Genomic DNA, 12217 nt, shown 5'->3' with positions numbered 1-12217 from the left:
GCCTGGGAGACTGTGGTTCCCAGCAAGGATGGAGAGGGAAACTGGGGTTGGCTTAGTGAACTGCAGGACCAAAGGGTCCTATTGGCCTGATGTCTCGGCATAGATTGATGGAAGACAAAAGAGAGCAGCCCAAGAATGCTGAGCTTGTGGGCTACACGCCATCAGGACAGGCTGTGCAGGCCCTTCCTAGACCCAGCCCTGAACCGGCTACCCTTCTGGGGCAGGAGGGCCCCTACCACCGTCCGCTACCGCCACAGCATCCAGCTCCAACTGGGTGCTCGCTGCCTTCTCACCTCCTAAATCCAGGCCTGACCCCCAACTATTACCCGGAGGTCAATGGCAACGTACTTTTCTCACTCACCTGCTTCCGGGCCTTCCCAGTTGCTGATCATACCCGTTTCTTCCCAACATACACTCATCTATTCTGAGGATGGCGTTTTTCTCCTGCCTAGATCACGTCAACAACCCAAGTAACTCACTTTAGAAATGTAAGCGGGACAAAATAGGAGCTTGGAATTTACCTGGCTGGGGGTGATGTCTACACTCCTCCCCTTGCTCGCCCGGGCTGAGTCAGGGTATCAGGGATGGCCCTGACGAGCAAGCGGACAGAAGGAATCTGAGCGATAAAATCAAGGCAAAAAAAAAAAAAAAAAAAGATTTTATTTTAAAAACAGGTTTGTGGGGTTCTTTCTCTTTTTTGCATTCCGCACGTTGTCATTCAGACATCACAATACTATATACAGATACACACGTTTTACAAAAGCCTATTTCCGATGAGCATTTCAAAAGAACACTGTTTTGTAATGCACCAGTGGGAAGGGAGAAGGTGAGGGGCCTCCCCCGCCCTCAGCATTGAGTTGGCCTTTGAGGAGGGAAATGTTAGGCTGTGTCTATATTAGCTGGTTAATTGGGGGCTGGTTATTTTGGCCTTCTGGAAGAAAACTGCCTTCCTCTGGACAACCAGTAAAAGTGAAAAAGTGTGAGGCTGTCTCCTCAGCTATTGCCTCCATGGAAGGGCAGCTGGAGAGGGGCTGTGCTGGGGGACCCACTCTCCATCCCATTGGAAGAGAAGTTTGTCCTTTCCTTAGAAAAACGTTCTGCTTCTGTGCCTGGCCTGATCCCCAGTAAAGAGAGGGAGAGGGAGAGAGGAAGGGGAGAGAAAGAGAGAGAGAGAGTGAGATTTAGCAGCGTGGTTGGAGTTTCCATCTCCTTGGATCTCTGCACGTTGATGGAGAGCAGAACACAGGAGGCAGTGGGGACTCCGGAGAAATTCAGCTTCCTGGTTGAAGTGGGGGTGGGCAGTTCCCCCACCAGATTCCAGCTTTTGTTGAAACAGGGAAGAAAGAAAACCTACGTGCTGTCTGTACTCCAATCACGATGCCAGATCCCTAACAAGTATCATTAATATTAACGCGACTTTTAAAATATGCACAGAAAAGCTTAACTGGGAAATCTTGCCTGACTAAGGAGCGCGGGAGGGACTGGGAATAGGAGGAGGAACTGGGGGGATGGTATGAGCTCACCAGGTCCTGCACCGAGGCCCCACCCTCAGGAGGGTCATCAACCTGCCTGGGCAAAGGATGAGGCAAGAATGGGGTCATTCGGGGTCCCCCAACCCTGCTTTGGTTGGAATGATCGGGCTCTGCTGCCATTAGGTTTTCTGGCAAGCCAAGGTCGAGGGCAAAGGGATGTGGAGGCAGTTAGCCTTCCTCCCACAGCCCACCCACACCCACCTCCAAAGCTGTAGAGGCTAGTAGGTCCCATCTGCATGGGGTGGGGGTTGAGGATGGGGTGGGGAGCAGGGGGCTGCGGAGCTCGCCCTCGGGTCCTCTCTGCCTCCCGCGACGCGGTTACTCTTTCTCGTTAACATTAAATATTCGTCCGCACCGGCGAAGCGTCCATCGGTGGGTTCGGTTATGGTACAAAGCGGCGACATAAATAGACGGGGCGGGTGGCCAGATGGGCGGTCAGGTGGAGTGGAGATGAGGCGCTTTCGATTTGCTGACCACCTTCTTCTCTTTGACCCGCCGGTTCTGAAACCAGATGGTGACCTGGCGCTCCGAGAGGTTCGTGGTGGCAGAGATGCGCCGGCGCTTCTCTTTGGTGATGAACTTGCTGGCCGCGTACTCCTTCTCTAGCTCCTTCAGCTGCACCTTGGTGTAGGGCACGCGTTTCTTGCGCCCTCGCCGATAGCTGCTCACCTCGGGCTGTAGGGGAACCACGTCTGGGGGGAGAGAAAGAAGGCGGGCGGCGGGAAGTGAGTCGTGTGTCTGGACCCTGGACCGACCAGGCTGTGCGCCCCAGGTTGCACCACCGTGTAGGCGCAAGGTTGCGGCAGGGATTCCAAGGGGACGGAGGGATTGCCCCCCAGTCCTTTGTGCCTCTGTTATGAGCAAGGCCACCGCTAAGGCGAGGTCACGGGTGTGTTGCCCCTAATGCCAACTTGAAAAGAGGGGAGGGGGCGCCAAAAACTTGGGAATCGAAATAAATAACATTTTCAGGCAATGTTTAAAAAATAAGTGCAAAAAAATCCATGATAAACAAAATCACAAATTTTAAAATAAACGTGGGACCAGTAGTACTGATTTTTTTCTTTTGCCTCAGGCTCCAATATGGCTCTGCACAGCACTCATTATTAGACTCCTGTACCTGTAAAAGGGTCCCTACAAATTCCACCCTGGTCTGAGGGTCTAGAGGATTGCAGGTATTCAGGAAAATTCCTCCTTCCTGCAGTTAGATTATTTGGGCAACCATTAGTATAGACTGTGTGCCATTACCGGGGGAAAATGTTCTGTTGTGTGTTTGAGGGAGAGCATGGCTGAGAGACAGCTTCGGTGGGCACAGGCCACCAAGTGGGGCCTCATGCCTTTGGTCACTGCCTCTACCCTAGGAATCGGAGACCTGTACGAACAGGTAGAGAAGAAAAGTATCCAGGTGAAGCCAGCCTGCCTGGGAGCCCATCACTCTAGAAGTCCAATGTTGTGAGCCATTTAACGACATCCAAGGTAGGAGGTCCTGGACCTGAGTTGTAGGGCATCAGGCCCCTGGAGCTAAGGGGTCCACACCCCAGGGTCTGCCCACCAAAGGAAGTACCAGGAGAGACCTCTGGGCTAAAACCCACTGTTCACATAAGTCTTCTACAAAAAGAACTCAGTGCCCCTCCTCTTGCCCCTACAAGCGTCCACTCACCAAGACAGCAAATTCTGCTCCAAAGACCTCTCCTCTCCATTCCTCCAAAGTTGAGGGAAACTGTGGCCATCGCATGCAGGAACACTAACCTTAAACCCTAAGTACCTTGTTATCCCAACCACTGCTAGTTCAATTTCTTTATGCTCTGTGAATTTCCCAGGAACTAAGAACAATATATTTCACTTATATTCCCCTTCCACTCCACTCTCATCCCTGTTAATAAAAAGGTCATGGCAACACTTTCAAGGGGAAGTGGGGAGTGGGGGGGGGACTATCTGAATAATTCACCCCTCAATTTAAGAAAAATGTCATTGTTAGACTTCTTCAGGTAAAAGCCAATGATGAGGACTGAATATTTGAGGACCCCCCCTTCATTCTTAGTGCCCTTTGGAAATAGAGAGGCAGTCCAGAACATAGACACAAAGCTCTTCCTGAAATGCTTGTTCTCACCCCACCCTCATAAAACACCTTCTCTACACCATTGCCATTGGGTCTGCTCTCATCCAGGAATACTTGTCTACACAGGCTGGAAAGAGAAGAGGGTCACAATCAAATGCAGCGGGGAAATAAAGCACTCAGGAAGAATATGTGAAAAGGGGGGTTCCAATGGCCTGGTTTAGCTGTTGTCATGATGCCAATTTCTCAGGAAAATTGTTGGACTTGTCACCTGTGTCTGCCTATGTAGGAACGGGCCAAGGCTTTTTTAAAAAATCTGAAACACAAAACAACTTCACTTTCACAGAGCTCCTTTGGGTTAAAAAGGATTTTTTTTGTACAAGATAATTTTTAACCATCTCTCAGTGCTCAAATCTGTTTTACTCTTACAGATGTAGCCATGATTCAGGAGATGGGTGATTCTGGGACAAGAGTAACACAAAGACAGTAAGTCGTGATACCATGAGGTATCTGTCTTAAAAAAAAAATCCTTAGAACATTTTTTTCAGGTTTATTTTATTAAGCCCAACTTACAAGAGGAGGAATGTGACGCTTAGAGTGGGTAAAATGACTTAAGAAGCAGAGCCAGATTTTAAGCCGAGATTTTCTGACTCGACATCATGATGTAGTAAGTTCTGAAATGGAAATAGCATATCTTGTACAATCCAGCTCCAAAATACCTCCTTTTCACTGGAGAGCAAAATGCGATAAAGTGGGTTTGGGTTCCTGAATTAACCAGCTAATTGTCCCTGATTTTTTATCTCATTTTCTCAAAATGCTCATAGTTACCTTCCCAATTTTGGATCCCCTAAACCCAACTCTAAATTTCTGATGAGGGTCAATCAACACAATCCTTAAAAATCCGTTTTGAAACACAGATAACTGGTCTAAATTGGTTATTTTTCTCTATAGGATGCCGAGGCTTGATTTGCCCAAGTTTTTAATGGATCTGACCAAAATGTTGGTTGTTTTGGCCTCCTGGAAAAATACGTTCAGTCTTGCCTTCTCAAAGAAGCCTCCTTTAATTGTCCGCTGTCTTGTCTGGAAAGGAATTGGGATCCACAGATGTAGAAACATCTGGAAGTTTAGACCTCGAGTTGTGTCTATGCTGCCTAAAGTAAGTAGGGGACTTGGTTATTAATTTTACGATCAGGCCTTCCCTAACCTCCCTCCAGAGCATCTACACACACACACACACACACACACACACACACACACACACCACTTCATACCTGAGGATCTAACAGACACCTTTGAAAAGCGAATAAAAATCAGATCAATGCTCAGCTCTAGCTTACTCTTGGGGTCCTGTGTATGGTTCCTACTGCCCACTGGCTCTTGACCACCCACTCTTACAACAGAGCTCTGCGCCCTGTAGAGGACTTTGTCCAGCTAGGAATCCTAGCTCCTCTTCTCAACCATAATCCAAAGCTTATCAGTAGGGACTTCCAATATGACCCAAAGAACCCACTATTTCATTTTATTGGTCTCCCCTAATCCTATCTGACTCTGTCTCTCCCTGTCCTCTCTGCCCCCCACCCCCCATTCTGATTCTATCTTGGAATTTTTGCTGATTCTCTTCTGGAATTTTTGCCGCTCTCTGTTTAAAAAAAAAAAAAAGTGTCTATCTTACCATAGGAAGGGAAAAAAAAAAAAAAGAGCAATGAAACAAGGGTCTCTATAATTGGGGGAAGGAAGAAGCCACAACACATCTTGGCCCTAATTATCTGGATCTTTCTGAACAATTGCCTCCATATCCCACACCAGCCCAGACTGCCATAGATGAGGTTTCTCAGAGCCAGAGGCGCTAAAGAGAGACAGTAGTGTTTATGCCTAGATGCTGCCGGAAAAAACCACAATTGCATAGACAGAGTTATCTGGAAATCTCACTACTTCTAAAAGATCTCTGTGTGGGTAGAAAGGTGGAGGGTGTCTGAAGATAATTTCTTTTTCATCTGCATTTTTGCCTGGACGTCTGCACTCACTGAGATACACCAGCCTGGTTCTATTTCTACACAGGAAGTGTGTGAGCCCACAGCTCCTGAGAAACAGTGGGTTTTATATCCATTTCCATGCCGTAATTTGCAAGTGTATTAAATCTCAATTGGGCTGTATTTTTTTTTTATTTCAAAGATATTTTTCTCTAGGAGGCTATGATCAAAAAGTGTTTATTCTGAGCAGTTCCCCCCCCCCCCCCGCCCCGGGAATCTTTAAGATGTATATTTTGCTCAAAGATATTTCTGAGCTTCTCTCCAATCCTGCACCCCCACCTCCCTCCACATACACAAGGATGCCAGAGTATCCTTCTCTTCACCTCTCTAAGCTAAACCCATTGCCCATTGCTCTACACCTGTGCCTCTGCCCACAGTGGGCCAGGTGGCCATCTGCTCCCCTGCCCCTTGGCCCCTTAGCATGGCCTACCGGCTCCCCCTGCTCCAGGAATTCCTGCTGGACCCCTGCCTCCAAAGGAGTTTTCCATTTGGGTGAGATGGAGAATTAAAGGGCCGTCTCTCTGTAATACATGATTGTATACTTACATGTGAATTGCCTGTCGTCTAGAAATGTGTCATCATGTGTTTCATATTAGGTAGTTAATAACAGAAATTATTCTATAAAAATATTATGGCCAATACAGAGTCAGTAACACATGATACCAACGTACTAAAATTCTATCATCCTGCAATCTTCTGACAGCCAGAAATGGGGTGTCTAGTGTGGGTCCCACCCTGATATTCAGTTGTGTTATACTAAGTAATCTCATAATATTTGCAAGAATGTTAGTTTCTACAGTTTTTAACACCATTCAGTGATTTTTTTTTTTTTTTCACCATCTGCCCTTTCCCCAATCCCGGATGCAGAGGAATTTCAGGCCCACCCTTAGGAGGTCTTCAGATCTATAATTCCCGGTGAAAATGTCCCTGGGCTCACATGTAGAGCTGGGGGCCCCTTTACATAGTATGGGGAGACATTTGTGGCTTCTCTGGGCCCCCCAGGACTCCTGTAGGCAATAGAATGGAGCCAGTCAACCCTCTCCCACCAGGCTCTGCATACAACTAGAGCAGACTTAGGCTCTGGATATGTAATTTGTCAGCGCAGTGCTGAATCCTAAGCTCCTGATGTGAATTTGACAAACCTGGAACTGACATTTCTCATCTGGGGAGTGGTGAGGATTGCAGGATCCCCTCTGGTTCAGTAATAGCCTCAGTTGAAAACAAAAACAAAAACAAAAACAAACAAACAAACAAAAACAGGACACTGGTAAATCCCCAGGACAGACAGGCAAAGACTTAGGGGTCCCTAACCCGGGCCTGGATCCCAGCTCTATCCAGCACAGGTCTTCCGTCCCCTACTTCTCATCCTCATTCCCCTTTTTCTGTGTTTGAAACACAGAAAACTCTCTTTCTCCCCGACATTTGGGGGAGTTGGTGGGGGAACACCCACAGGATTTGAGCTCAGTATGCCAGAGAGGCAAAGAAAATTTTCTATCCCTGGAGAGAGATGCAAACTCCCTTTCCTCTACACCCTCTCTAGAGATTTTAGTTGGGATCCCTTCATGATCGGGACGTTCGTGGCCGAATTCTTAAAATAAATCAATGAAAGAAAATATTCTGCATTTCTTTAGAACCGGCAAATTAGACCCCTATCCAAAAAAACAAAAACAAAAACCTTTCTAGTGCCTGAACGATCTTGAAAATTCAGGCGAGGTAGTTCTTATTCCCCCCCCCCCCGCCCCCAATTTTTCGGTGAGTTGAGGGTTTTGTCCTGGTGGTTTCAGATTCCAAAGCACCCAAGGCCCACCCCACCCCCATTCCTGGCTGGAAGCGGGCTACGGGGGGCCAAGAGCCGCGCGTGAGACTGGAGCAGGCTGGGGGAGGAGGAGGCGAGCTCCCTACCAGAGCGGAGCCGGCGGCCCGGCGATCGGGCGCCTCTGATTGCTTCACTCTCGGCCGGGCAGCTCCGGGGAACGTGTCGGAGCAGATTTCTTCCCTGGCGCATTCCTCAGCGCAGCTCGCCGGGCCGGCTCCATCGGCAGCCCAGCAGAGCCGGCGCGCCGGAGCCAGACGGCGGGGGTGGCTGAGGCGCGGAGCCCCGGGGCAGGCGGGGCGGGGAGGGGTCCCTGGCGACGGCGGCGCTCGGGCCCCTTCCTTACCTGGAAAGGGAGACTTCCAGAGGTGGGCGGACTGCGACTGCTCCTTGGAGCAATACACCTGACTGTCCCAGCCGTTGGAGAGAGCCCAATGCTGGTAGCCTTCGACGGGGATGAGCGCGTCGTGACGCGGCTCTGGGTGCCCGCTGATCCCAGGCACCACCGACACGTCCAGGTAGCCGGGCATCGCCTGGTAGGAGCTGGCGAAGCTGGGGTAGAAGGCGAACTCCTTGGCCCTGGAGGACAGGTCGTCACCCGGCAGGGCGCCCGATGGCTCCGGGTATTTATCACCCGGGTGGTAGGCGCAAGGCTTTTGCTGCAGGTTCACGTTGTGCGACAGGCGGCAGCCGTAGTAGCTGCCACCGAACGGGTAGCCGTAGCCCAGGGTGGCGCTGGACGAGGTGGGGGGCGCCGGCGGCGGGGCGCACTGGCGCGCAGCCTCTGGGGCCGGGATGTCCGTGTAGACGGCGCCCTGTGGGGCGCCCAGGGGAGCCGGCGGGCGGCCCAGCACGGGGTGAGGAAGCAGGTCGCGGCAGTGGCTGGCCGGGCAGCTGCTGCCCAGCCCGTCCATGCTGGGGGCTTTGCCGGGGCTCGCTCCGCTGCAGCCGCCCCCCGCGCCGCCCGCGCCGCCGCCTCCCCCGCCGCCTCCTCCGCTGCCGCTCTCCGCCGCGCTGTCCTCATAGACGTACATAAGGCTCTCCGGCCAGCGCGGATGCAGGAGCAGCGAAGTCGTCATGACATGATCTGCTCGAGCTTTTTAAAAACTCCACTTGCCAGAGGCTGCGAGCTAGGGAGACACCTCGCTCTCTTTTCCCCTCCCCCATCCCTCCTCCCTTCCCTCCCTTCCCCTCCCCTCTTCCTCCGGGTGCTTCCACCTCCCTCCCCACAGTCCCTCTACGCATGCGGGGACACTTCATTAAGAAATCCGCCGTCTCCCGCCCGACTCCCCTCTGCACCCCTCCCGCGCCCGTGTGACGCGACCGGTGCACGTGACGCCGGAGCCAGGTCTCCTGGGGTTCCCACCCCTGGCGGTGGGGCGGGGCAAAGGGAAACTGGTCTCTGCTGATTGGCTCTCAGGAGGGGCAAAGAGGAGGGAGCTGGGAGATTTAAAGGGACAGGGCAACGCCCCCCTGGCAGGCCCGAGGGAGGGAGAGGGAGGAGGGGGAGGCTGAATTTGGCCGACGCAAAGGGGTCTGGAGACGCTAGGACTGTTCCTGGGCGCCTCCCTCTAGGTTTAGGTTTAGATCGTCTGTGGGGAAGACCGACCCCTACCCCCAAAAAACGATCCCTGGGACTGGATTGGGGTTGGGGCTAAGGATAGGGGAGAAACTGATTTTTTTCCTCCCTTAATAAATACACTAGACAGGCGGAAGCGCGCGGGCAAGGCGTGGGGAGCCCTGGTTCTGGCCCTGGCATAATCCCCTGGAGCTCACGGACGGAAAGAACCTGACACCGCGCACCGAGACTTTGGTGTCGGGATTGTATTTCCACTTCCGACTTTCAGCCACTTTCCCCAAAGCCCGGGTTGTCTGAGAGGGACCCTTTCGGCTCCTTGACCGCAGGGCAGAGAGGGCTGGGAGGATGTGATAGCCCCAACCCACGACACAGACACACACACACCACTACATGGAGGGGGTGGAGGGATGCTCTCAGGGAAAATGGAGAAAGAATGAAGGGAAGAAAATGAGGGCAATAGAATAGACTGATATTTCAATGTACAATAGAAATAAAAAGTCTCAGAGAGATTTTCAAAGAAAAGGGCAGGGGCGTGGGGGGTAGGGAGTGGGGGAAAGATACGGTCTAGAAAAGCTAAAAAGCCCGTGATGAGAACAAGAGCAAGCACTCTCAGATCGGTGTACAAAAGGAAACGTGGAAAGCGAGACAGGCGGCGGAGCTGCCCCTTTGGAGGCACAACTCAGTAAGACCCCAGAAGGACCGACCTAAGCCCCTGGGCCCCGTCTCCGCCCTCCGTGGCCTGGGCTGATCGGCCTAAGAAGGCCGAGGGGCAGAGCCAGGATCAACACAGTTCTCAGCTGGACAACGCCAAGTTTAGCTCCCACCGCTTTCTTGGGGTCGCTCCTTTTTAGTGTGGAGTGTCTTCATGTTTAAAAATTGCCCCCTATTTCAAAGAAAAAATTAGTACCAACTTCCTGGGTTTCCCCCCCCCCCCGAAAAGCTCCCCTCCTCCTTCCCAGTCTCCAGACTTGGGTTTCCTATGCCTAATTTAGCTCATCAGTAGAGTCACCCCTTTCCAGAGCGCATCTCCGTGGAATTGAGCCAAGTTCCCTTTCAGCACAGGGCCTCCCTGAGGAGAAGAGGTAATAAAGAGAGAGAGGAAAAGAGGGGAGAGGGGCTGCAGCATCTCCCTCTTCCCTGCCACTGCCACAGATTTTAAATGCTGGGTGCTCCTGTCCAGACAGCACACAAGCGGGGGCCGCGCGGTAGCCCCAGACTAGTCCAGACCCACTGGATCCCTCAACCCTGAGAGCAGATGCCAGGTTTGTACTGAGATCTGGCCCACTGGCCGCCTCCTTTCTCCCTGTAAGGGGAAGGTGGTATTTGACGATGGAGAGCGCCCTGGGGTCGGTGAGTTAGGATGAGAACCGAGTAATCTTTATCAGTGTGATCTTCCTCCGGCAGGGTCACCTCAGTGACTGAAAAACAGGCTTTGGGCTGGGCTGGCAGGAGGAGGAAAAGACAGGAGAGAGGCTTGAAACGTAAGCTGCCTTCGCTTGAAAGTGTGTTGAGGGCAAGGATGGTGGAGGGAGAGGAGGGGAGCCAGGGGAAGGTGGGGTCTCGCTGAGAGCAGGCTTTAGGCTAGGAATCTGGCTCCCCTGCCTCAGGGTCCAAGGTCAAGGTAAAACAAGGAGAGCAAACAGGGTCTGGCCAGTCTAGACTGGGTCCTGTGACCTTGGCCCCCGTCGGCCTGCTGCCTTGCTGCTGTAGGTGGGTGGTGAGGAAGCCTGCCGGCTGGCAGCCGCAGGTGTAGAGGTAGTGCGGAGACCCAGGCTTCTCCTCCTGTGAAGTGCTGGGTCCCGTGGAGAACCCGGAGCTACGTGGACCGGGCTCTGCGGGGCCGCCAGGAGAAACAAAGAGCCTGAACGGCCCACCCCATTCCTGGGGCTCCCTCCCCAGTCCAGGAATGCTCTAGCTCAATGCCAGCCGCCTCTTCCGCGGACCCGGACCCAAAGACACGCTTCCCCCAGCCTTTGGGAGTAGGGGGCAGAACGGCGGGAAGGATCTGGGTGCAGGGCGGCCCAGCAATAAATAAAATTAATAGTATGTTCTTTTCCAGGTTTATGTAAGGACATTAACTGTTCCTATTGCAGTGAGATATAGATTTAATTAACCCGGCAATTTTACAATTCCATTTATTAGGGGCACGATGCGGCCAAATTTTAGCGACGAGAGGAGAGGCAGCCAAAGTCTCCTTCATCAAGAAGACCAGCCAAGGAAGATGTAGGCCCCCCAAGAGATCTGGGGGTGTGGGAAGGCTGGAGGAAGAGAAAGTCTAGGGCTACGGGGGTTAAAAGCGTCCGGAGAAGTGTCCGCATACTCTGAACCATTCCCGGCTCTTTCGCTGGGTTCCCGAAGACATTTCGCGCCTGAAACTGGTTCCACGACAGGGGCGCGTCGGGAGCGGGGAGGGAGGCGGCTGTGCAGGCGCCTTCGGGCAGGCGGTGAAAAGTAAAGCCTGGTTGGTTAATTAACTTTAAGCCTGGGGTCGCTTCTCCCTCCTCCCCCGAAAAAAAATGTGGATCTCGCTGAGACACAAATAAAACCAAATTAAACACTCCAGGAGAATGTGCACCACTGGAAACGTAGTAATTACATCTCCGAGGCGATCCCGCCCTAGAAAGCCGGGCGCTGAAACCCTCGGCCGGGCGCTCGCCAACCCCCCCCCCCCCCCCAGTCGCACCGCCACACCTCGCCCGCCGGGCCGCGTGGATGGGGCGATGGAGCTGGACTGTGGAGGAAGTTTAGAGGAAATCAAGAGAAAGGAAAAGAAATGTGACTCCTCCGTCTCTCGCCGAGCTGCCGGTGTGGGAGTAAAGATGGAGCGTTTCATTAAATCAAAGGAAAATGGAAAATAGCCCCTCGGCCCCCGTCGGGAAGACCGGGCTCCGCTCTGGGGCTCCGCTCTGGGGCCCCTTTCTCAAAGGGACTTTTTTTTTTTTTTTTTTTTTTTTTTGTCAGGGCTGGGCGGCGGAGCCACTCTGTCCTCTGCTTCCTCTGGAGACTGAGTTCCAGGCTCAGCTCAACTCTGAAATTCTTCTTTTCTAAGTCTCTAACATACGAAAGAGATATTCAGTGTGCCTTCTCAGTGAAAGTGCGTGCGTGTGTGTGTGTGCGTGTGTGTGTGCGTGCGTGTGTGTGTGTGTGTGTGTGTGTGTGTGTTTGCTCCAGGCCCGTGGATTTGGGTCCGTGTGCAGGCTGTATGCACTG

General features: G+C 52.4%; 1 protein-coding gene and 1 long non-coding RNA gene across 2 annotated transcripts; one reads left to right on the top strand and one right to left on the bottom strand.

The window, feature by feature from the left end:
* Positions 1–641: 641 nt before the first annotated feature.
* On the bottom strand, positions 642–8592 carry HOXC13 (homeobox C13). Its single transcript, XM_027036326.2, has 2 exons — positions 7775–8592; positions 642–2224 (listed from the first exon to the last, which is right to left on the bottom strand). Exons 1-2 carry the CDS (start codon positions 8505–8507, stop codon positions 1968–1970), a joined length of 990 nt encoding a protein of 329 aa, XP_026892127.1. The 5' UTR covers positions 8508–8592; the 3' UTR covers positions 642–1967.
* Positions 7570–11562, top strand: LOC113593079 (uncharacterized). Its single transcript, XR_003413137.2, has 3 exons — positions 7570–7946; positions 10412–10488; positions 11150–11562. It is a non-coding gene; the product is annotated as an uncharacterized LOC113593079 (long non-coding RNA).
* Positions 11563–12217: the final 655 nt, after the last annotated feature.

Source organism: Acinonyx jubatus, chromosome B4, assembly GCF_027475565.1.
Source record: "Acinonyx jubatus isolate Ajub_Pintada_27869175 chromosome B4, VMU_Ajub_asm_v1.0, whole genome shotgun sequence".
NCBI classification, from domain to species: domain Eukaryota; kingdom Metazoa; phylum Chordata; class Mammalia; order Carnivora; family Felidae; genus Acinonyx; species Acinonyx jubatus.
Note: the sequence above shows the minus strand (reverse complement) of the source record. Positions and strands in the feature narration are given on the sequence as shown.

Coding starts and splice junctions, on each gene's coding strand:
- HOXC13 (XM_027036326.2), bottom strand. CDS start 8,507: ATGACGACTTCGCTGCTCCTGCATCCGCGCTGGCCGGAGAGCCTTATG. Junction 2,225..7,774: donor CTGGAAGTCTCCCTTTCCAG/GTAAGGAAGGGG, acceptor CTCTCCCCCCAG/ACGTGGTTCCCCTACAGCCC.